The 25763-nt window shown below is 45.5% G+C and overlaps 1 protein-coding gene across 1 annotated transcript in view; it reads left to right on the forward strand.

Moving 5' to 3' along the window:
* Nucleotides 1–25763, forward strand: part of CANX (calnexin) — a gene marked incomplete in the record, with an annotated part of 1221069 nt that overhangs the window by 885438 nt on the left and 309868 nt on the right. Inside the window, 1 exon segment of the mRNA XM_044069455.1 lies at nt 6050–6169. Within this exon segment, the coding sequence (XP_043925390.1) occupies nt 6050–6169 (120 nt within the window).

The following is a 25763-nucleotide window of genomic DNA, read 5'->3' on the forward strand; positions in this document are numbered from 1 at the left end:
CAATCTCAAAACGGATAGCCCACTGCATACGTTTTTGTTACTCTCTTCATGGTAAAACTGTACCTGCAGGCATCAGATCTCACTCCACAAGGGCCACAGCTACCTCTGCAGCTTTCCTCAGAGGGGTTCCTACCAAAGATATTTTGGAAGCAGCCACTTGGAGTTCTGTGCATACCTTCTCCAAGCACTATCACCTACCATTATACTCCAAAACTAGAGCAGGCTTTGCCACTGCAGTCTTGCAGGGCATCCTGGCTGCTCCTAGTTCCACCTAGTGCCTACCACCCCTTTTTTAGCTGTGGGATTCTACCCATCTGTTATGACTGCAGCTGTATGCACGATGAACATAGTACAGTTTTGTACCTACCATAAATGTAGATGTTTGAGTGCTAATACAGCTGCAGTCGAGGTTTCCCTCCCTCTTTCCCCTCTTGGGACAGGCCTATTGGCTAACACCTCCTCATACAACCTGATTGGGGTATTCATTTATGGTGTATTTGCTTGCAACTACTGTTTTTTTGATTATATTGCATTGCATTATTACATAAATTTATGTATTGCCTTCCTTCTGGGGGCACCTGACATCTGGGGCAAGAAAAACTGAAGAAAATGGCGTCGGCTGGTTCTTTTATACCCCTGTCGCACTGACGTCAGGGAAGAAGCGACGACAACCGACGCCGGACCTAGACTTTGGAATTCAGCCGACCGAGGACCCGCCTGATGGCAGGAAAACCCATCTGTTATGACTGCAGCTGTATTAGCACTCGAACATGTACATTTATGGTAGGTACAAAACTGTACTTTCTTCAGTCCATCCCCCTGACAAGGGGTCTCTGGCAATGGACCGTATTGGAAAGCAGATGTTTGCTTCAGCTACCTTCTCTATTAGGGCGCTGAATTACTTGGCCCATGTAATCAGACTGCAGCGGGACCTGGTTTAAAGAGTACGCTGAGTCTCCCCCAGAGTCCATGTCGGCAGAGGATAAACGGACTATCTCTGCTCGTATGGCCACTCTAAAATCAGTGTCTAATATGTCTATGCGGCTACTCTCCCATGCCATGGAAGGAGCCGCTAGAGCTAGCGGGTCCAGTATCGCCTTAAGGCGTCATGCCTGGCTTCGGCTTTGCAATTTCTCAGAACCTTTCAAGGCGTCCTTCTCGAATGCACCCTTTGACAGGTCTACCCTGTTCGGGAAGACGCTGGTCCAGAGCGATAGACAGGAAAATGCTGTCACCAGTCGGAATCCGCTTCTCTACTCAAAGGTCCTTCTCCAGGAACCAGCGCGGGCAGAAGAAGATGTGGATCTCAGCAAGCCCAGTATGCTCAGGTCCCCTTCTCCCCCAGAGACCGAGGGGGACAAGGTGGACGCCGGCCTAGAGGCAGAGGGGGGGCTGAAGAACTTCGGGTCACGGGAACCTTTTTCCGACCGACCCACGCAGCAGCCCTGAAGGGTTGCCCGACTGCTTCTCTCTGGAGGCAGTTGGAGGGGCATTTTTCGAGGCACCTGGCTCAATTGGGAGTCCATCGCTACAGATCGCTGGGTGCTTCAGATAATATCCAGAGGCTATTCATTCCCCTTCATAAACAAGCCCCCTTACTCAAGATGCCTCCCAGATGTTCCACCCACTGAAAGGGAGGCCGCAGCTTTGGAAATATAAAAGCTGTTAGAAAAAAAGAGCCTTCCAGCATGTGCCCCCAGACCAGTCCGGATTAGGCGTTTACTCCAGGTTCTTTCTGGTGCCAGAAAAGACAGGGGACTTGAGGCCGATCCTCGACCTGTCCGCAATGAACCTATTCGTTGCCAAGGAGAAATTCCGGATGGTCATGCTTCAATCCATCCTGCCCCTCTTGCAGGAGGAGGACTGGATGTGCTCCATAGACCTCAAGGATGCGTACTACCATATTCTCATGGACAAGAAGGTCCAGGAGGTTTCTCTGTTTTCGGCTAGGGGGCCAGTCATTACCAATTCAGGGTCCTACCCTTCGGTCTCACCACAGCCCCCAGGGTGTTCACCATGGTCATGGCAATTGTAGCAGCCCACCTGAGGCTCCAGGGCATACAGGTCTTCCCGTACCTAGACGACTGGCTCCTCACTTCCCCCACCAGGCATCTACTCTGTGTAGCCAGGGACTTCTTCCTCCATTTATCATCCCAGTTGGGGATGACTATAAATGTCAAGAAGTCGTTCCTCCAACCTGTTCAGGTTATAGACTTTATTGGGGCCAGGATAGATTCCTTTCAGGCCAAGGCTTTCCTAACTTCAGACAGACTTCACAGCATGACTCTGCATGTACTAGCTCTTCAGTCTCCTGCTCCCCCAATAGAGTTAGTCCTGAGAGCTTTGGGGTCCATGGCGGCAGCAATCAGTTTGATCCCTTACACTCGTCTGCACATGAGGGTTCTACAGTGGACTTTGCAAGTCCAGTGGCCCATTCTACACCATCCGCTAGACTTGCCGATTCCCCCTCAGCAGGGTTTGCAGGAACTTCCTCATGTGGTGGCTCTAATCCCGAGCCCTTCGGGAAGGACTGCCTTTTGTTATGCCCCTACCCCAGGCCACAGTGACCACGGACACCTCCCTCCTAGGGTGGGGGGGGGCATTGTGTGGGCAGGACTGTCCAAGGCATGTGGACTCAGACGGAGACCGTTCTACATATAAATGTACTGGAGAGGAGGGCGGTCCTTTTAGCTTTTCAGGCCCTTCATGCCTTCCTTCCTCCGGGGACTATTGCGATCCAGTCAGACAATATGTCTGTGGTCTGGTATATCAACAAACAGGGGGGAACCAGGTCTTACCCCCTCTGCCGAGAAGCCATGAGAGTTTGGGAATGGGCGATCTCCACCAGCCGCTTCCTGTTAGCAATGCACATTCCGGGTCGGTCCAACATTCTGGCGGACAAATTGAGCAGAACTATCCTCTCTCCTTACGAGTGGTCTCTGAATTCTTCCGTAGCGGAACAGATCTTCCTCAGGTGGGGTCAGCCTTGCTGCGATCTCTTCACATCATCTTCCAATGCGAAGTGCAGCGAGTTTTTCGCTCTAATTCCTCCTTTAGGGGAAGCCCCCAGAGACGCTCTATTCCATGCTTGGCCGCCCGGACTAACCCCTCCTTTATTCCCAAAGTTGCTTCCGAGACTAACATTAATCAGTCCATTAATTTGCCAGTATTTTTCCCTAATTACCAGAACAAAGGGGAGTATAAACTTCATTTACTGGATGTTCACAGATAGTTACGTTTTTATTTACACAGGACGGCTGTCTTTCGTAGATCTGACCAACTTTTCATCCCCTTTGCAAAATCCTTTCTAGGGAAACAGATTTCTAAAGTGACTCATGCCAGGTGGATTTTAAGTTGTATCCTCTTAGCATATAGAGAATCTGGCTTGCCAGAACCAATGGGAGCTCATGCTCATTCTACGCATTTTATGGCAACGTTTGCTGCATTCTGGTCTAGAGTTTCCCTGGATGACATTTGTTCAGCGGCTACCTGGGCATCCTTTCACACCTTTATTTCTCATTATAAACTAGATTTGGTGTCTAGAGGAAGGGCTGCTTTTGGCTCTGCAGTGCTCCGGAATATTCTTCCTTGAGGGCCTCCCAAGATTTCTGGTAGCTGGGGACTCTGTCCCACAGGTTGCTGATCAAATGAAGTTAACTACTTCAGATAAAGAAGTTATGTACTCATAACGTTCCATCTGAGTAGGTAACTTCATTTGTCAGCACCCGTCCCTCCCTCCTTCCCCCTAACCTGGGTGGTTATTTAGCTGAACTCGAGGTTTGGATGCTCGAGTTTTGTTTTGTCTGAGTCCGGTTTCTCAGGTTGTTAGTTTATTTTATTTTGTGCAGGTGGCAAACGTGATCTGAGGATTGGAAGGATATTGCAGGGTAGTATGGGAAAGGGGGAGGAGCTTGCAGCTCGAATCTTTAGCTTGGTATGCTGCCGGCTCGGATCCGTAACCCACAGGTTGCTGACAGATGAAGTTACCTACTCAGATGGAACGTTATGGTGAGTACATAACTTCTTTATTTTAAAATCTCTTTCCTTGAGGATGCACTCCAGCATTGTTTGCTGCTGCGTCAGTTCTTTTGCTAGGTTCCTGATGGTCCATTCCATGTGTTGAAAACACCCATATTTTTTTTTCTTGTGCATTGCCTCTTCCATTTGATACTTGACACATCAGCTGTTGCAGCCCAAGTGCAGCACTGTAATTACCCTGATCTACCACCTTTCTGACCATTTGTTTAGCCTGTCCAAATCTATTAGACACCCCCCCCCCCCCATTCTCCACTGTTGCACCTCTCTTTGGTCCAGAGATACTGGGGCCTGCTTTTGTAGAATGTACTGTAACCCTGACTTGCTAGCTGCCAGTCCTAGAACTTAAGCTTGCTGTCTGCTGACAAAGTATCACAATGACTGCAGTTCATTTTCATTGAGACTGTAACACTCCAAGATTGGAGGCAGTCCATTAAGTGTTGTGAAGGAAGAGTGGTTGGGTGTTTTACAGTCTGGGATGTGTTTGAGAAGTGCTGCTACTAAGGTTGCAGTTTGGGTTCCTTGTTTGGACTGAAGTGCTTTTACTTGGGTTGAACTGGATATGAGGTCCTTGTCTTGTCTTCTTCTTTCGGCTTTTCCCGGTTAGGGGTCGCCACAGTGGATCACCTGTCTGCTCATGATTGGCAGTGGAGCTTTACAGTGTTGAGTTGCCAGCCCAGCGCCCAACCTTCCACAGAAGATGCACACACTCACTCCTAGGACCAATTTAGAGTGTCCAATCCACCTACAGCATGTCTTTGGGATGTGGGAAGAAACCAGAACACCCAGAGGAAACCCATGCAACCACAGGGAGGACGTGCAGACTCTGCACAGAAGGCAGCCCAGCCAAGGATCGAACCGGAGAACCTCTTGCTGTGAGGCGAGTTCCTTTTCCTTTATTATAGCTTATATTTCAATTCAGTAAAGTGATAGTGTAGGTCCTACGTGATGTCTCTCCTTTTGGCTTTATCTTTTGTTTTCCTGGTTGTGTACTTTATTTGCAGATGTTCCTGCACTTGGACACATGTGTTGTATGCTAGTTTATAGCCTGCACTTGAGGGTGCACACTGCTCTCGTGAAGGCAGTTTCTTTTCTGGCATTCAGTCTTTTTATTCATTATAGTAAAATTTCTACCGTTACTGTCTACTTCAGCTGCAAATTCAGATTTATTACAAAGTCATAGTGAGGAAATTATTAATGCAGTTGACAGTAAGTGGGAGATGTGACATTCCAAGTCCATACTTAACTAAGCATTACTATGTAAAGCATTAAAGCTTGTTGTTGACAGACAGATGTTGCTGACAGACAGAGCACAGCACCACAAATATGGAAATGTTCGTGTTTCACTGTTGCATTCATTACTCTTGGGTTATCCGCCGGCAGGCTACCCTCAGTCGGCCAGAATTACAAAGTCTGGGTCCGGCATCGGCTACATTTATGGTAGGTACACAACTGTACTTTTTGTAGGGGGAAAAATATAACCGTATGAATAGCAGAGAAGAAATCTCATTAGCCAACCTTCTCTGCTAGATTAATTGATGTCTTTTATGATTTTAATATTAACTAGGCACGTAATTAATTTTATTTATATTAGCATGTTTATGAAGTCATTTACTTTATGTATGCTTCTTTCATATTTATTTTACTGCATATTTAGTTGATTGTAATAGTATTAAACATTATTCTAAATTAATCTGTCTTGAAACCAGATAGAAGATGGTTGGTTGCTGTGTTTTGCAAAGTTCTTTCAGCACAGATCCAGCTCAGTCCTGATGGGTATTTGATGATGCCTATAGATTCAGTAGTGTGATGTTTCAAGAAGTATGTTCATTGAAGTATTGACCACGGAGATAAGACATGGGGTTAAAGCTGAAAGTCTCTTCTCCTTTATAAGGGGATGAGCTCCATTGCATTTTTTCACTGGATCATTTACAGAGGTCCAGATGTAGTTTGGGCATTGGTTTGAATATTCACAAATTTGACCTGTTTTTCTTTTGATTTTCATCTTTTGCAGCCTGGTGTTGTGGGACAGATGATGGCAGCAGCTGAAGAGCGGCCTTGGCTCTGGGTAGTTTACGCCCTTACAGTGGCCCTTCCTCTTTTCCTCGTTATTCTGTTTTGTTGCACAGGAAAGGTAATTTGCCTTTGTCTTACAAGTCTTTGTTTTATGCATAGCAGTGAGAAGGGTGTATATAGCATGTCAGTGCTGCATGAATTGCATTCCTGGTACCAGAAGAGCAAAACTGATAATTACACTAGTGCCTGGAGGGCTGATGCAGTAGTATTTCTATGGAATCTGCTTCTTTCTAGATTCACATTTAAGAAGTTCATTAATGATGTATGTTTGTGGGGTGTTAGCTATGCTGAGTAATGGCTATGAAATTTGATTCGATGTTGGAAAATTAATTTATCTTCAAAGAGATCAATACAAGACAATTTTAGAACTATTGGCTTAGAATTTTTTTTTAAAGTGGTGCATCTGCATGCCCAAGTTACATTTATTGTCATTGGAAAGCGATCCTATGCAAGGGGTAAGTGTTGGTAATTTCCGTTTTAATATCTTCATCTAATCACCGTTCTGAAAGCATTCCAGTGTCAGTAGTTTGTGTTTTGGGGGGAAGTGTTGTTGGATCAAGTTAGGGGTTCACATGCCAGTTCAGAAAGCATAATCAGCCTTTAGGCTCCCCATTTATTTTCTGCTGCGTGAATGTTACTTGAGCATCCCCACACTGTCTGTAACACTTAGTTCCTCTGGTCATTAGATCAAAAGCCAGAACCTATACCAACACAGTTTATACTGAATGGGAAAGGTGCACATAGCATGCTGCTGGTGTGGGTTTTAACAAACCCAAAGGAGGTCTGAAGAAACTTGAGGCCTATGTCTCTGGCCAGCAGCAGCTTCTTAAAGTGTGACAGTTGTAGGGACTGTTACAAGGGTCCTTTACTTGATCCAATGTCATAAGAGAAAAAGAAAGTAAGAGGGAAGGAGGGCATACACCTACCAGAGTCTTTCTGCATTAATCTTATTCACAAAGGTGACCTTTCAATGTATAGTGTTGCAAGCCCTCTCTGAATTTGAAGGGTATCAGTCTTGCGTGTTTACTTTGCTGTCATGAAGGAAGTAGGAGAGGTATATCTACAGCAACCACCTTAGGTTGTTGATCCCTGGGAGTCGGAGACCACTATTGGTCAACACACAAGGCAGGAGGATCACTTGAGTCTCTCAGATGCTTCACAGCGTAAACTCTACTGTGATGCTTTGCTCTTGACCTTTAAATTGAGGAACGCGTGGGTAGAATTTACAGGTCCTCCCCACACCATGCTGTGAGTTAAGAGATATTGACTATACTTTGTGTTCTCAGTTTTCATGGGATCTGTTTTCATGGTTGCAGGCGTGTGTGTATAGAGGGCACATTTTTGACACGTGCACTAGAGAGTGTTCAGGCATTTCAACACCTCCTACAATCTGTAGCATACTTTGCGCTGAGAAGTGGGGCACTGTTACTGAAACCATCCTGTAGTTTTTGTCTAACCTTGTTTGGATGAATGCTGGACTCCATGCTTGCATTATAAGTATGAAAATGAAACTCTTATTGCCCCTTGAAAGGATACTCTTAGGAGGCCATCTCCAGTGAGTAACTTGATGTTCATCGTGTTACACTGCTGCAGTCATTACATTTGGGTTATCCTGCCATTAGGCGGTCCCGCAGTCGGCCAGAGTACCAAAGTCTTGGTCCGGCGTCGGATGCTGTCGCTTTTTCCCTGACGTCAGTGCTCCAGGGGTATTTAAGATGCATCCGACGCCATTGTCTTCAGTCTTTCTTGCCGTGCTGTGCCCGAAGCAGAAGCAGTTCGCAAGTGCCGGTCGGCCGACTCCTGAGATTTTCGAAGGTGAATTTCAGATCCGAAGTCTTCAATAAAGCTAATTACCCCGTTGGGGAAACTTTTTTTCTTGCCTCAGACTGATGTCAGAAAAAGTTAATAATTGTATGTCTTGTGGGAAGCAAATACCTCTTAAGGACTTCCGCTCTTACTGTATTCCATGCCTAGGCCCTGATCACGATGTCACTAGTTGTCGGTTTTGTGCTAGATTTAACAAACGCACTATAAAAAGACGTTTTGATTTTGCTTTACACTACTTTGGCCAAAGATTCAATTATACTATGCCGTCGGATCAACCGACGACCGCAATTCCGAAAAAACGCAAAGATAAGGATACAGACAGGCATCCGAGGTCCAAAACTGACTGCGAAACCTCTTCTAGGCCAGTCGCCGGTTCTCAGCGAGGTGCTTTCGCAGCCCCTGACACCCGCTACCTTAGAGCCACAGGCCACCTCCGACTCCCATGTGGAGACAACTAGGCCTCTGGAAACTCAAGGTATTGGGCCTATGGAAACTAATCCCTCAGATGGGTTCGGAGCCGCTGAGCAGGCATCGACTTCTGAGGTTGTTTTCACACCTTCACAACTTACCATTAAAGACAAAGAAGCAAGTACAGCATTCTCCTGGACAGTCCTCCATGCCTAAGAAACAGATGCTTAAAATGGCCGAAGACCTCATTACTCTAATCAGGGGTTCCCATCCCCCTCCTGAGAAAAGGCCTAGGCAGGATAACAGACTATGATTCCTCTGATCAGGTTTCCATTTCCTCTGATTCCTCTTCAGACCAGGGATACTCTCTACCCCCCTATGAGGACTCTGATGCTGAAGAATCTATCCCTTCAGCCTCTCCTCTGAGGATTATTCTTTTGGGGAAACTTTACATACCATGAGGGAGCATTTCCATTGGAAAAGTCAGGATTATTCATAATCCAAGAAAAGGCTCAAGAGATTTCCTTTTATTGCCTCAGCACAGGCCCCTGGCTATTCCGCCTCTGCTAGATATTGTGGATGATGTGTTCTCTGAATCCAGCTTATCTCCTGATTCTTTGCCCCCTGCACCAGCTAAGCCAGATAGGTATTACAGAGTCCCTGACTCTCACAAGTTTCTTTATCAAAACCCTTCTGCAGACAGATCTGGAAACTGTTTCCCAGGGTCCCAAAGGGGTTAAGGCTTCCATTGCAAAAAATCCAGTACCCTCTGACAGATTCCAGAGCTTTGGATAGATGGGGGAAGAAAGTTTACATTTCTGCAACTTTAGCAGTAAGGGCTTTAAATTGCCAGTTTCACATGCTTAAGTACCAACAATATTTAATGGCTCAGTTAAAACAGAAAATGCTTGCAAGCTCAGAAGCTCCTGACTGTAAAGCAATGCAGGATTTATTGCATGCAGTTGAACAGGTGGGAAAACAAACTCTGCAGTGTGGTTTTGATTCTTTAGAGGCCTCTTGTAGAGCCGCAGTTACAGGTTCTGTGATTCGAAGACATGCTTGGTTAAAAGAACAGAGTTTACCTGATCATGTTAAGGCAAAATTATTGGATGCTCCTTTACAGCATGATATCTTGTTTGGTGTTGAGGCAGAAGAGGTGTTGAAGAAAATGGAGGATAACGCTAAATCTATGCAAACAGTCAAGGATTTCTTACAGGTACAGCCACCTCGATTTACCAGAAATTGGCCAACAAAGAATTGGTCCTTTCCAGTGTCAGACAGGCCACAGAGAGGCAGATACAGACGCCAAAGAGGCAGATCTCACCCCCAAGGTTCTAACAGACGACGACAGTGGGGCACCTCAACCCCAAAAGGAGGTGAGGACAAGTCTCAACCTTACAGGAAACAGTCCCAATGACTTCCCCCTTCGTACGCCAAGCCCTTCCCTTTTGGCAGCCCCCTTAGGGGGAAAACTAGCACTTTTTTCTCAAAATTGGCAAACAATCACCCAAGACAAATGGGTTCTGAATATTGTGTCTCAAGGTTACAGGTTCCACTTTCATACTTTACCAAGGCTAAAAGGAATGCCAGACGTGCCACAAAATCAATGGGCAGAGGCACAAAAACAAATTTCAGCCTCATGGACATGAGAGCTATTCAGAAAGTACCACAACAGGAACAAGGACAAGGATTTTACTCAAGACTCTTCCTGGTCCCCAGAAAGGACAAGGCCTGGAGGCCCATACTAGACTTTTCAATTCTAAATACTTACCTGGATATTCCGAAATTCAAAATGTTGACATTACAGCAGCTTCTACCCATGCTGAGCAAGAAGGATTGGCTTGTTACTCTGGACCTCAAAGAGGCATACCTGCATGTCCCTGTCAGACAAAATTGCAGAAGATACCTCGGATTCAAAGCTGGTACAATGCACTACCAATTCTCTGCACTGCCCTTTAGCTTATATACTGTGCCCAGGGTCTTTACAAAGTGCCTGGCACCAGTAATTTCATTTTGCAGACAAAAAGGAATTAAAATATATCCATACCTGGACGACTGCCTCATTCAAGCAGAGACCAATGGCATTCTTCTACAGCATCTGGCATTTGTAAAAAGGTTGCTAATTTCTCTAGGGTACACAGTAAACGAAAAGAAGTCAAAACTAGTGCCCTCACAACAGATTATATTCCTGGGTGCCAGCTTAAATACAACGGCCCAGATGGCTTATCTCATGCCAGACAAACAAGTTCAACTAACTCAATATTTTCAATTAATGGCAAAAAAAGTCCCATCTCCCTGCAAGAAAAATTCTGCAGGCCCTGGGATTCATGGCATCCTGCATACTACTAATACCATATGCCAGACTGCATATGAGGAAATTACAATGGTACCTAAAAAGTGTTTGGACTCAACACTCTCACAGTTTGGAAGCAGTAATACCAATGATTCCCTGCCTACAACAGGAGTTTTGATGGTGGGCACAGGCATGTCACCTAAACAAGGGTCAGCCTTTTGGACCACAGACCAGATGTATCTTCACATCAATCAAAAAAGATGTTGGCTGTTCAAAATGCCCTGACAGCTTTCAAGGACCTTCTGCATCCAGGACAATTATTAAAGACAGACAACACAACAGTAATGTGGTACATAAACAAGCAAGGGGTTACTCATTCTTATCCCCTATGCAGGCAAGCCATGACCTTGTGGAACACAGCTCTAACGTATCAAGTTCATCTGCAAGCACAGTTCCTGCCAGGAAAGAAAAATACTCTGGCAGAAGATCTCAGCGGAAGTATCATGGACCCTCACGAATGGAAATTGAATCCACAAATCTTCAGCATAACGCAAAAATGGGGATGCCCAGACATAGATCTTTTTGCCTCCCCACTGAATTGCCAACTACAAAAATTCTGCACAAGGACTTATCACACACAAGCATGGAAAGTGGCTGCTCTCTCGTTCAGCTGGAAAAGCCTAAAAGTCTATGCCTTCCCACCACTGCCTCTCCACTCAAAGGTACTCCTAAAAGCCAGACAAGAAAAACCACAGATGACCTTGATTGCTCCAGACTGGCCACGCCAGCACTGGTGCCCAATCTTAAAGAACTTAGCTCAAGGCCCACCATGGATTTTGCCTCAAATTCCACACCTGACTCAACAAAACAATCAGATCCTGCACGGTCAGCTCAAAACCCTAAACCTGGCTGCATGGCAGATTCATTAGTCAAACAGGCAACACCTCTCTCTAAAGCTGTTATGGATGTCATTTTGGAGGCCAGGAGGCCTAGCACCAGGAAAGCTTACTCAGAAAAATGGAAGAGATTCTGTGCCTGGAACCAGGCTCAAAGCCTTGACCCTCTTGTCCCAAACATTCCTCAGATTTTACAATACTTAACTGAGATGCTGGACAAAGGCCTATCCTTCTCATCAATTAAGATCCACGCCTCTGCCATTTCAGCACATTGCAACACGGATCCTCCTTTATTCCCTCATCCCTTGCTAAAGCAGTACCTCAGAGGGGCTAAAAACATAAGACCGCCCCGGAGAGCACCAACACCAACTTGGGACCTTAATTTCGTTTTGGAAAAACTGACCCTGCCACCTTTTGAGCCAGCCAATACAGCCGATCTAAAATTTTTATCATGGAAAACAGCTCTGTTCCTGGCAGTAACTTCAGCACAAAGAGTCTCAGAGCTACAGGCATTAATGGCAATGGAACCTTTTATAATTTTTCATCAGGACAGGGTTTCTTTAAGGACCAACCCTACCTTTATGCTGAATCTAGTGTAGCTCTTAACCAAACCATCCATTTGCCAACTTTTTATCCAAACCCCCAGAATAAAGGGGAGAAACTTCTGCACTCTTTGGACATACACAGGCAGCTACGCTTCTACTTAGACAAAACAAAAGCTTTCAGGAAAACTGAGCAACTGTTTGTAGCATATGCTGCAGGATCACAGGCAAGGCTATCTCAAAGCAGATATATCCAAATGGATAGGACACTGTATTCGTTACTGCTACACACAGCATGGAAAATCAGTCCCCAATAACATCAGGCCACATTTCACCAGGGCAACAGCCACTTCAACAGCCTTTCTCAGAGGAGTACCTACCAAGGAAAGTTTGGAGGCTGCAACTTGGAGTTCAGTGCACACCTTTACCAAGCATTACCACTTGCCTCTTTAATCTAAATCCAGAGCAGGATTTACCACTGCAGTTCCGCAGGGCCTCGTAGCCAATCCAAACCCTTTATAGACCAGCCACCCAACCTTAGCTTTGGGATTCTACCAAAGTGTAATGACTGCAGCAGTGTAGCATGATCAACATAGTACAGTTTTGTACCTACCATAAATGTAGATGTTAGAGTGTTCACACTGCTGCAGTCCAGGTTACCTTCCCTCCATCCCTTCTGAACTAGCTGGACTTATCTATACCTTTCTATCCTATACAACCTTTGTGGTGTATTTGTTTGTAACTGAAGTTATTGTTTTTATTTTCTATGTATATTTTTTACTAGCAATATGTATTGCCTACCTTCTTGGGGGCACCTGACATCTGGAGCAAGAAAAACTGAAGAAAATGGCGTCGGATGCATCTTAAATACCCCTGGCGCACTGACGCCAGGGAAGAAGCAACAGCAACCGACGTCGGACCAAGACTTTGGAACTCTGGCCGACTGCGGGACCGCCTGATGGCAGGATAACCCAAGTGTAATGACTGCAGCAGTGGAACACTCGAACATCTACATTTATGGTAGGTACAAAACTGTACATGTCCTTCATGGATGCATCTGCAGTCATAACAAGTGGGTTGTCCTGTCGTCAGGCAGCCCTTCAGTCGGCCGGATCGAAAAGTCCGGGGTCGGCTGATGTCGCCTCCACCCGATGTCATCTCTGTTGGTCGGGTATAAAAGCATCAGCCGGCGCCATTTTCTTCAGTCTTTCTTGCCGCGTGGCGCCGAAGCAGAAGCTGTTAGCAAAGTGCGGTCGATCGGATCCAGAGATTACTTCTACAGAATACTACTTCGAATACTTCTAAAGCTAAGTACCCGTTGGGGACTCTTTCTTGCCTCAGCCGATGTCAGAAAAAGTTAACAATTGTTTAAACTGTGGGAAACAAATACCTCATAAAGATTTCCACTCTTACTGTCTGCCTTGTTTAGGCCCAGCCCACGGCGTAGCAGCCTGTTCGGCCTGTGCTTCTTTCAACCCGACGACGCTAGGCGCCGGTCGGGGTTCTAGAACAGTTTTTGAGATTTTTTTGCGTAACATTATGCGTCCGGATCCTCCGACTACCCAATCTGGCAAAAAGCGCAAAGAAAGACCGACACACTGGCGTCCCCGCGGTTTCCGCGAAAACCATGGTCAAACAAACGCGGTGTGTGTGGTTTTTTCGGCCGAGAAAACTGAACAAAGTACAGCTGAACCTAATCCTTCAGCTGAGGCCCTGCTACAACTCTTGAATTTTACCCTCCACGGTGGTTGACTTATCAGACACCATCCCTTGGATGTTTCTGCCCCAGTGGTGCTGCTGCTGCTCCAGCGGCCCCATGTCCATAAAAGGCCTTCGCCAGAAGCAGCTAAGACTACTAAAACAGTGCCTGTTAAACCACCCCATCCAGGCCCTCTTCTAGTTCTCAAATGCTTACTTTGGCAGAAGATTTAATTTCTTTAATTAGAGGATCTCAATCTCACCCAGACAGGGCCTCTCAGCCCCCAGAGAAGAGACCTAGGGCAGAGCCAGTGTCCTCTGATGATTCTGCTGATGAATCAGACATAACTGACCAGCCAGAGGCTCCTTTCTCCAATTTTGAAGATTCTGATGCTGAAGAATCCATCCCAGCTGCTTCCCCACCAGAAGAATTCTCCTTTGGGGAAACCTTGCATGCCATGAGAACAGTTCAATGGCAGCAACAGGATTTTTCAGACTCCAGAAAAGACTTAGGACCTTTCTGCACCTCCCACAGCACAGGCCCTTAGCTATACCCTGTTCTCTCTGTGGTGGATGATGCTTTCAATGATGTTTGCTCCGCTCCAGATTCTTTACCCCAGCCCTGCCAAACCAGACAGATTTTACAGGGTGCCAGATACTCATCATCACCTTTACAAGGCTCCACTTGCAGACCCAGAAACTATATCCCAGGGCCCCAGGCAGTAGCCGACCATAGCTAAAACCCTATTCCTTCAGAAAGGGAAGCAGTCATTAGACAGATGGGGTAAAAGGTCTACACTTCAGCTACTCTCTCAGCTAGAGCTTTAAACTGCCAGTTTCATGATACAATACCAAGAGTTTATGCTGGATCAGTTAACTAAAAACTAACCACTGATGAATCTCTTGATAAGAAATATGTATTAGAGATGGTAAATAACATACAACAGGTTAGCAACCATTCCTTAAAATGTGGCTATGATGCACTGGAGGCTTCATTTAGATCAGCCATGACAGGCACAGTGATAAGAAGGCATGCATGGCTAAAGGAACAAGCCTTACGGATCATGTTAAGCTAAGTTGCTAGATGTGCCTATGGACAAGACAAGTTTGTTTGGTACATCTGCCCAGCAGGTTATGAAGAAAATGGAAGAAAAGGCAAAATCTGTTCAAACTGTTAAAGATTTCTTGCAGGTTCAACCCCAAAGTTTAGCAGGAACTGGCCTGCCAAAAATTGGTCTTTCCTGACTCCACAAAATTTCAAAGGGCAGGAATAGGCGAGAGGCAGCAGAAACCAATCCAGAGGAGGTGCCTACAGAGGAAGACAGTGGCAAGGTAACAACAGAGGCACAGACACAGCCACTGCCACTGCATCAACACAACCACAGTGACTTAACCCTAAATCCGCCTACCAGGGAACAAATAGCAGCTCCTCTAGGCGGAAAGTTAACCTTATTTTCAAAGAACTGGCACTACATAACAAAGGACAAGTGGATTTTACAAACCATAGATCAAGGTTACGGTTTCACTTCCACACTTTTCCAGTCAAAGAGGAATGCCAAATCTACCTCAAATCAAAAAACAGAGGCTCTCGCCAGATAATGGAGTTAGCAAACATGAGAGCTGTGGAAAGAGTGCCAACAGCAGAGCAAGGAAAGGGTTCTATTCAGACTATTCCTAGTTCCAAGAAAGGAAAAAGTTGGAGACCAATTCTTACCTGTCCATCTTAAATACATACATCATTGTCCCAAAATTCAAAATGCTGACCCTACAGCAACTTCTTCCCATGCTGGGCAAGGAGTCTTGGCTGGTAACTCTAGATCTCAAGGAGGCATACCTGCGTCCCCATTCGACCATTCTGCAGAAGATACCTCAGATTTCTTGCAGGATCAGAGCACTATCAATTCTCAGCATTGCCTTTTGGCTTATCTACTGCGCCCAGAGTATTCAAAAAAATGCCTGGCATATAGCCATTGCAGCAGACTTCAATTCAAATTTTTATACCTGGGCTACGACTGCCTGCTACCTGGGACAAAAAAAAAAAAGCTGACAACAGATTACAAAAGGTCATTTACTGCTACAAGCACTGGGAAAGCACAACACATTTACAAAAGTCAGGCTGATACCATCCCAAACAAAAGACCATTTGGGTGGAATTGGACACCCATATAAAACAAATGGCATTCCTGACTACAGAAAAACAAAAAGAACTCCCTCTATACTTCTTGGCACTAACAAAACTGAGCAAGTTAACAGCAAGAAAAGTACTGCAGGCCTTGGGCTTCATGGCATCATGCATAATCTTGGTTCCATTTGCCAGACTACATATGAAAACTACAGTGGTACCTAAAGAATTTATGGTCCCAACACAGACACAGTCTAGAAACAGAAATCCCACTAATTCCATGCTTAAAACAGGAGTTCCTATGGTGGGCTCAGGCATGCCAGTCAAACCCAGGCCTACCCTTTCGCAGATGTCAAGCAAGCCAGACCATCACAACAGGCGCTGCAGACCTAGGGTGGGGCCCCCACTTGCTGGACAAATGCGTGCAAGTTTAGTGGGCACAGGATCAACTTCAACTGCACATCAACCTAAAAGAAATGCTGGCAGTAAAACTGGCAATCCAAAAGTTCAAACCATTTCTCAAAGAGGGCCAGTTGATGATAAGGACAGACAACACCACAGTCATGTGGTACATCAACAAACAGGGAGGCACTCATTCATACCGCCTATGCAGAATGACCTTGGAGCTGTGGACCCTGGCACTCAGCTACAACATCCAATTACAGGCAATATTTGTACCAGGGAAAGACAATACCCTAGCAGACATATTAAGCAGAACCACCGGATGCCCACGAATGGAAGCTTCACCCGGACATCTTCAAGACCATTTCAAAGAAATGGGGAATGCCACAGATAGACCTATTCGCATCACCTCTCAATCACCAGCTCAAAAATTCTGCACAAGGGCCGCCACCCATTAGCATGGAAAGTGGATTCGCTCTCTTTCAACTGGAAGGGCCTAACAGCATATGCATTCCCGCCTCTTCCTTTGATACACAAGGTACTACTGAAAATCAAGGAAGAACGTCCAAGGATAATCCTGATAGCTCCAAACTGGCCAAGACAACACTGGTACCCACTACTGAGGAGCATGTCTCGGAACAATATGTGGACAATTCCCCTGATGCCTTTGATGTTAACGCAGAACAACTACAGCATCATACATCCAAACCTAAAAACCTTGCAACTGACTGCATGGAACATCACATAACAGCAACTATTCCAGAACTTTCCCAAAGAGTTAAAGACATTATTCTTGAAGCACGCATACCTTCAACAAGAAGGAAATATGCTGGAAAATGGAAAAGGTTTGTCATCTGGAAAGAGGAAAAGATGTGTCAAACATAGATATGCCTAACATTCTGGAGTATCTGGCCGAACTTCTTCATTCAGGCCTGTCCTACTCCTCCATCAAGATACATGCATCAGCTATTTCAGCAGAATACAGCTTTGATACACCTGTTTTTCGCACCCTTTGCTCAGGCAATTCCTCAGAGGAATCAAGAATGTAAAACCTCCAAGGAAACCACCATTACCAGCTTGGGATTTAAACTTTGTGCTAGAAAAGTTGACACTAGCACCCTTTGAACCAGCAGCAACAGCAGACCTACAACACCTGTCATGGAAAACTGCTTTCCTACTGGCAATTACTTCAGCAAGGAGGGTTTCAGAACTACAGGCCTTAATGGCAGTGCAACCCTTCCTAATCTTCCACCAAGATAGAGTGTCCATGAGGACTAATCCTACATTTATGCCTAAGGTGGTATCCAGAGTATCTTTAAACCAGGCAATCCACCTACCTACCTTCTTTCCCAACCCACAAAACAGAGCGGAAAGAATACTGCATACCTTGGATGTACATAGACAGCTACGCTACTACTTGGACAGAACAAAAAATAGCAGAAAGACTGACCAACTTTTTGTAGCCTATGCAGCAGGAAGGGAAGGAAAAGCAATTTCCAAACAGACAATCTCCAAATGGATAGGAAATTGCATACGATTCTGTTACTCCTTCCATGGAAAACCAATTCCACAGAACATAAGACCTCATTCTACAAGAGCAACAGCCACTACCACAGCCTTCTTACGAGGAGTGGCAACCAAAGACATTATTGAGGCGGCTACTTGGACCTCCGTGCATACATTTGCCAAGCATTATAATTTGCCTCTATATTCCAGATCCCGAGCAGGGTTTGCCACTGCTGTACTGCAAGGGATCCTAAACACACCATAATCTACTTTTTATCCTCCTCCCTAGTTGGCTATGGTATTCTACCCACTTGTTATGACTGCAGATGCATCCATGAAGGACATAGTACAGTTTTGTACCTACCATAAATGTAGATGTCCGAACTGGATAGCATCTGCAGTCAGGATTACCCTCCCTCCATTCCCTCTGTGGTACTCCTAGGGTGTTTACCCTTCTAATAGCTAGCTGTTGGGGGGGAGCCTTTTATGGTGTATTTGTTTGTGTATATGTACATACATGCTTATTGTTGTGTTTACCTCTATCTATTTGGAAACATTGGCATCTATCCAAATTTTAGCCTGCAAGAGGGCTACTGGCATCTGGGGCAAGAAACACTGAGGAAAATGGCGTCGGCTGATGCTTTTATGCAGACCAACAGAGATGACATCGGGTGGAGTGCGACATCAGCGGCGGACCCGGACTTTGGAATCCGGCCGACTGAAGGGCTGCCTGACGACAGGACAACCCACTTGTTATGACTGCAGATGCTATCCAGTTCGGACATCTACATTTATGGTAGGTACAAAACTGTACTTTTACACCCTTCCGGGACCCTGCCTGATGCATCTAGTACAGACGCCTAGTAGACCCATTCATTCTGAAGATGGGGGAGTTGGACATTCTTTGGCTTAGTGAGAACTTTATGACCCATTTTTAACAGCCAGGAATCCTGATAAAACCATTACATTCCCACAGTGAGAACTGAGTAGTAGGAATTAGGCCATCTTGCTGGTCCTGGCAGGTGATGTAATCTCTCCCTGTTGCTTGCACCCCATCTAGGGCTGTTACCCAGGGGGAAGCATGCCTTCACATGTTGAATGCCCTTCTGCTTTACTGGCAGTACGTACCATAACAGCACAGACTGTACTGGCTTCAAACTCCACTAGATAACTTCTTGTGTTTCTGCTTGGTGAAACTCTTCTGTGGTAAGCCAGAGCCACCTCCTTGCTCCAAGGATGGGTGAGCAGATGCTGGCTGCACCCTCCCATCCCCCTACCCAGCTTCATGTGGCACTCGAACCATTACTTGACTTTCGGTCGTGCAGCATAGCACAGACTTTATCCTTGTATCTCACATAGTTAACTACATGCAATGAGTAATTGCTGGAGTTTTTTCTTGTGTTCCAAAGTTGACATAATTGTAATTTTCTTATGGTCGCACACCCTGAGGCTGAAGTGCCTTAGGTCAGGGTTCATTGTGATACTAAATTTAGCCACTGTGAAGGTTCATTTCTTTTCTGTCACTTGGAAGATTGTGATTGCAGTGTTTGGCTTTTGATTTCAGTTTAGTGACGTTCTTACTTTAAATGACAAAATGCAAGAACGGTCTCCCACTACTTTTTTTTTTTTGGTTAACAGTGAATAAACATGACTGGTTAGAGTGTGAGTTGAGTGTGTGAGTTGAGTGTGTGAGTTGAGCGTGTGAGTTGAGCGTGTGAGTTGAGCGTGTGAGTTGAGCGTGTGAGTTGAGCGTGTGAGTTGAGCGTGCGAGTTGAGCGTGTGAGTTGGTATTTTTGTACATAGCACTAATGTGTATGTCATTCCTTTCTTTAGGAAGTTGGATTGCCTTCATTGTGACTTTCCAATGCAGTATTATATCCAGTAATAGCTTAGTCTTCCTTAGTGCGGCAAATGATTTCTTCCTGCCACATCATGCCTGAAGGAGATTCAAGACACTGCTTATTTATTACATGGTGGTCTGTGGCAGATTGTCACCACTTTGTGCTGGTACTGTAGCAAGAGAAGTAAGCTCAGATGTGTCTTTTCAGAGTGATGTAGTACAGGTTGTCCTCCCTCAAGGAACAGTGCCAACAATCTAGTGTGGATAAAGTTCACTTTCCTTCAGGAAGAGCTCAAGCACACAGATGTTCTTCGTGTTTCACTGTTGCAGTCATTACATTTAGGTTATCTGCCTGCAGGTAGCCCTCAGCCTGCCTGAATACCAGAGTCTTTGGATTTCTGCGTCAGATGCTGTCTCTCTAGGGTATAAAACATCTAGCCAACGCCATTACACCAGTCTTTCTTGGCGTGCAGTGCCCGAAGCAGAAGCAGTTCACAAGTGCCAGTCGGCCGACTCCTGAAAATTTCATTTTCGAGCTTCAGACCTGAAGTCATCAAAAAGATAAGTACCCTGTTGGAGATCCTTTTTTCTCATTCTAACCGATGTCAGAAAACATGAACAATTGTCTTGCCTATGGAAAGCAAATACCTCGTAGAGATTTTCATTCTTACTGCATCACCTGTTTAGGCCCAGACCACGACGTCTCTCGCTGTCATTTTGTGCCTTGTTCAACGCCCGAACTATTCGTCGGTGGGTTATTTTTGTAGCTAAATACTTTCGATGTTCTTCGTGTTTCACTGTTGCAGTCCTTACGTTAGGGATGTTCATCGTGTTACCCTGCTGCAGTCATCACACTTGGGTTATCCTGTCGTCAGGCGGTCCCGCAGTCGGCCGGATTTCCAAAGTCTTGGTCCGACGTCGGTTGCTGTCGTCTCATCCCTGATGTCAGTGCGCCAGTGGTACATATACTGCAACTGACGCCATTTTCTCCAGTCTTTCTTGCTGCGCTGCCCGAAGCAGAAGCAGTTCGCAAGTGCCGGTCGGCCGACTCCTGAGATTGTCGAATTCGAATTTCAGACCAAAGTCTTCTATAAAGCTAAGTACCCCATTGGGGAAACTTTTCTTGCCCCAGACCGATGTCGGAAAAAGTTAACAATTGTATTTCTTGTGGGAAGCAAATACCTCATAAGGAATTTCATTCTTATTGCATACCTTGCCTAGGCCCTGATCACAACATCACTTCTTGTCGTTTTTGTGCTAGGTTTAATAAGCGTACTATTAAAAGGCGATTTGATTTCGCACAACACTTTTTTGGTAGAAAATTTAACTATAACATGCCGTCGGAGCTACCGACTACCGGTGTGCACAAAAAGCGCAAGGACAAGGACCGACAGCCAAGGCCTAAACCCGATTCCAAGGCCTCGGTTGATCCGGTCTCCGGTTATCAGTGAGGCTCCGATGCAGCCCCTGACTACCTCAGTCCTGGAACCCGAGACCGCTAAGGATATTTTGACGGAATGTACTAGGCCGACGCAGCCTTTTACTTCAGGCCCTTCCGACGATATACCTTCTAAGGACGTCGGTGCTTCTGAAACGCCATCGGTTTCTGAGGGCGTTTTCAGAACGACGACTCTCACAGTCAAAACGTTTTCTAAGTCTAAGACTCCTTCTAAAGCTAAAAAGACTACACTTCAGTCTCCTGTTCAATGCCCTATGCCTAAGAAACAGATGCTCAAAATGGCTGAAGATTTGATTTCTCTTATCAGGGGTTCACAGCCTCCTCCTGACAAAAGGCCTAGACAAGAGGAAGATTCTGCTTCTTCTGAGCAACTGTCTATTTCTTCGGATTCCTCTGAAGACCAAGACTATTCCTACTCTCCTTATGAAGATTCTGATGCTGAGGACGCTATTCCCTCAGCTTCCCCTCCTGAAGACTACTCTTTTGGGGAATCTTTACACACTATGAGGGAACATTTCCACTGGGAATGTCAGGATTACTCTGATTCCAAGAAAAGGCTCAGAGAGTTTCTTTTACTCCCCCCAACACAGACCTCTAGCCATCCCACCTGTTTTGGACATTGTGGATGATGTCTATTTAAAATCCAGTTTCAACCCAGACTCTCTACCTCCTGCTCCGGCTAAGCCTGACAGATACTGCAGAGTATCTGATTCCCACAAATTTCTTTACAAGAGCCCAGTAGCTGACCCAGAGACTATCTCCCAGGGTCCCAAGGGGGCTAAGGCTTCCATGGCTAAAAACCCAGTACCTTCTGAGAGGGACTCAAGAGCACTAGACAGGTGGGGGAAAAAGGTTTACACCTCAGCCACATTAGCTATGAGAGCACTAAATTGTCAATTTCATATGCTCAAGTATCAGCAGTTTCTAATCTCTCAGTTAAAACAAAAGATAACCTCCCTTCCACAACAATCTGAATTGAAAGAAGTACAGGATTTGTTGCACGCCACCGAGCAGGTGGGCAGACATACCTTACAATGTGGTTTTGATTCTTTGGAGGCCTCCTGCAGAGCAGCTATCACTGGATCAGTTATACGTAGGCACGCCTGGTTAAAGGAGCAAAGTCTACCTGATCATGTTAAAGCAAAACTACTGGATGCACCTTTACAGCAGGATGTTCTTTTTGGAGTTAAAGCAGAAGAAGTGCTAAAGAAAATGGAAGATAAGGCGAAATCAATGCAGAACAGTCAAAGATTTCCTACAGGTACAACCCTCTCGCTTCAGCAGAAACTGGCCAACAAAAAATTGGTCCTTTCCAGCCACTGACAGACCTCAGAGGGGTAAATACAGGCGCCCAAGGGGCAGAGGACAACCACAAGCCCAGTATAAACCTCGCCAATGGGGCACTCCAACCCAGAAAGGAGGAGAAGACAGGTCTCAACCCACCAGAAGGCAAACTCAATGACTTGCACCTCAACTGGCCAAACAAAGCTCTTTTGTCAGCCCCCTTGGGGGGAAAACTAGCACTTTTTGCAGACAACTGGCACATGGTCACAAAGGACAAATGGGTCCTAGACATAATTTTACGAGGATACAGATTCCACTTTCACACCTTGCCAATGAAAAGAGGAATGCCAAACCTGCCACAAAATCAATGGGCAGAGGCACAAAAACAAATTACAGCTCTTATGGCCATGAGAGCCATTCAACGGGTACCGATTCAAGAGCAAGGCCAAGGATTTTACTCAAGGCTCTTTCTAGTACCCAGAAAGGACAATGCTTGGAGACCAATTCTGGACCTTTCAATTCTAAACACTTACATACAAGTCCCAAAATTCAAGATGCTAACACTACAGCAGCTACTTCCCATGTTGGGCAAGGAAGCATGGCTGGTAACGTTGGACCTCAAGGAGGCATACCTGCATGTCCCCATCAGACAAAGTTGCAGAAGATACCTCCGTTTCATTGCAGGTTCAACCCATTACCAATTCTCTGCACTGCCCTTTGGCTTATCTACTGCGCCCAGAGTTTTCACAAAAGCCTGGCACCAGTAATTGCATACTGCAGACAAAGAGGAATTCAAATATATCCATACCTGGACGACTGCCTCATCCAGGCAGAAAGAAAAGACATTCTGTTACATCATCTGGCTTTTGTGAAGCATCTACTAAATTATCTGGGGTACACAGTAAACGAAAATAAGTCAAAACTAGTACCCTCACAAAAAATGACATTCCTGGGTGCCAGCTTGGACACAACGGCCCAGAAGGCTTATCTTACACCAGACAAACAACTACAACTGACTCAATATTTCAAGACAATGGCAACAAAGACCCAATTAACTGCAAGAAAAATTCTGCAGACTTTGGGCTTCATGGCATCTTGCATTCTGATACCATTTGCAAAACTGCATATGAGGAAATTACAGTGGTACCTAAAAAGTGTATGGTCTCAACACAGCCACAGCTTGGACGCAGTGATATCTCTCATTCCCTGCCTTCAACAAGGAATTTCTATGGTGGGCACAGGCATGTCAGCCTTTCACCTTTCCCCCAACCAGGCAAACTATCACAACAGATGCTTCAGATTATGCCTGGGGGGCACACATGGCAGGGCAATGCATTCAAGGCCTATGGACTGCAGAACAAAGAAAACTGCACATAAATCAAAAAGAGATGCTAGCTGTACAGAAAGCTCTGACAGCTTTCAAGGATCTACTACATCCAGGACAACTTGCAATAAAGACGGACAACACCACAGTAATGTGGTACATAAACAAGGGGGCACACATTCCTACCCTCTTTGCAGGCAAGCAATAATCTTATGGAACACAGCTCTGGCCTACCAAGTCCAGTTACAAGCTCAATTCCTGCCAGGACAGAAAAACACATTGGCAGACGACCTAAGCAGAAACATCAAAGATCCCCACAAGTGGAAGCTAGACCCACAAATATTTACAATGATAACTCAAAAATAGGGCCTACCAAATATAGACCTGTTTGCCAGTCCTCAAAACTACCAACTGACAAAATTTTGTACAAGGACATTCCACCATCAAGCTTGGAAAGTGGACGCTCTCCTTCAGTTGGAAAACCTGACAGCATATGCCTTTCCTCCATTACCTCTTCTCACAAAGGTTCTTTTGAAGGTCAAAAAGGAGAAACCTCGACTGATTCTCATAGCCCCAGACTGGCCACGCCAGCACTGGTACCCGCTATTGAAGAATATAGCTCACAGCCCACCATGGATATTGCCTCAAATACCTCATTTGCTCACGCAGCAAAACAAGCAGATTCTACACAGACAGCTAAAAACCTTAAACCTGGCTGCATGGCAAATCTTTTAAACATCCAACCAGCCCCTCTTTCACAAGCAGTTCTGGATGTTATTCTGGAAGCCAGGAGGCCAAGCACCAGGAAGGCTTACTCGGACAAATGGAAAAGGTTTTCTGCCTGGAACCAAGCTAAAGGCCAAGACACAACTCAGCCTCCTATGCCTCACATTCTACAGTATTTAGCAGAGATGTTGCACAAAGGACTTTCCTTCTCCTCAATTAAAATCCATGCTTCAGCTATTTCAGCTCACTACGACACGAATCCACCTTTATTTTCACATCCTGTTCTAAAGCAGTTCCTCAGAGGGGCAAAAAACATTAGACCACCTAGAAGAGCTCCTACACCAACATGGGACCTCAACTTTGTTCTGGAAAAACTAACGTTACCTCCCTTTGAACCAGCTTTCTCTGCAGACCTTCAGTTCCTATCGTGGAAGACTGCCCTGCTCCTGGCAATAACTTCTGCTAGGAGAGTCTCAGAATTACAGGCACTAATGGCAGTGGAACCTTTCCTCATTTTTCATCAAGACAGAGTTTCTGTACGAACTAATCCTTCCTTCATGCCTAAGGTGGTTTCCAGTGTAGCTTTAAATCAAACCATCCATCTACCCACTTTCTTTCCCAATCCACAGAACAAAGGTGAGAGACTCTTGCATTCCTTGGACATTCACAGGCAGCTTTGTTACTACTTGGACAAAACTAAGGCTTTCAGAAAAACTGACCAGCTCTTTGTATCCTATGCTACAGCTTCTCAAGGGAGGGCTATATCCAAACAAACCATTTCTAAATGGATAGGCCATTGCATACAGTTCTGTTATACCCATCATGGGAAAGCAGTTCCTACTACCATTAGATCCCACTCTACCAGGGCAACAGCTACCTCTACAGCCTTTCTCAGAGGGGTTCCTACCAAGGAAATTTTAGAAGCTGCAACTTGGAGTTCAGTACACATCTTCACCAAACACTATCACCTACCTCTTTATTCTAAGTCCAGGGCAGGCTTCGCCACTGCAGTTCTGCAGGGCCTCATTGCCTCCACTAACCCTCTATGATACCTCCACCCTACCTTAGCTTTGGGACTCCACCCAAGTGTGATGACTGCAGCAGGGTAACACGATGAACATAGTACAGTTTTGTACCTACCATAAATGTAGATGTTCGAGTGTTCACCCTGCTGCAGTCCAGGTTACCCTCCCTCCCTCCAACCCCTCTGATCTTCTGGCTAAATCTCTGCTATGCCTTACTGATGTATTTGCTTATAGCTGAAGGGATTTTGTGGTTGTACAGTGTTCACACCATTTGGTACTAATTTTGATCACCTTTTTGGG

Source organism: Protopterus annectens, chromosome 4.part0, assembly GCF_019279795.1.
Source record: "Protopterus annectens isolate FY-2018-M chromosome 4.part0, PAN1.0, whole genome shotgun sequence".
In the NCBI taxonomy this organism is placed as follows: domain Eukaryota; kingdom Metazoa; phylum Chordata; order Ceratodontiformes; family Protopteridae; genus Protopterus; species Protopterus annectens.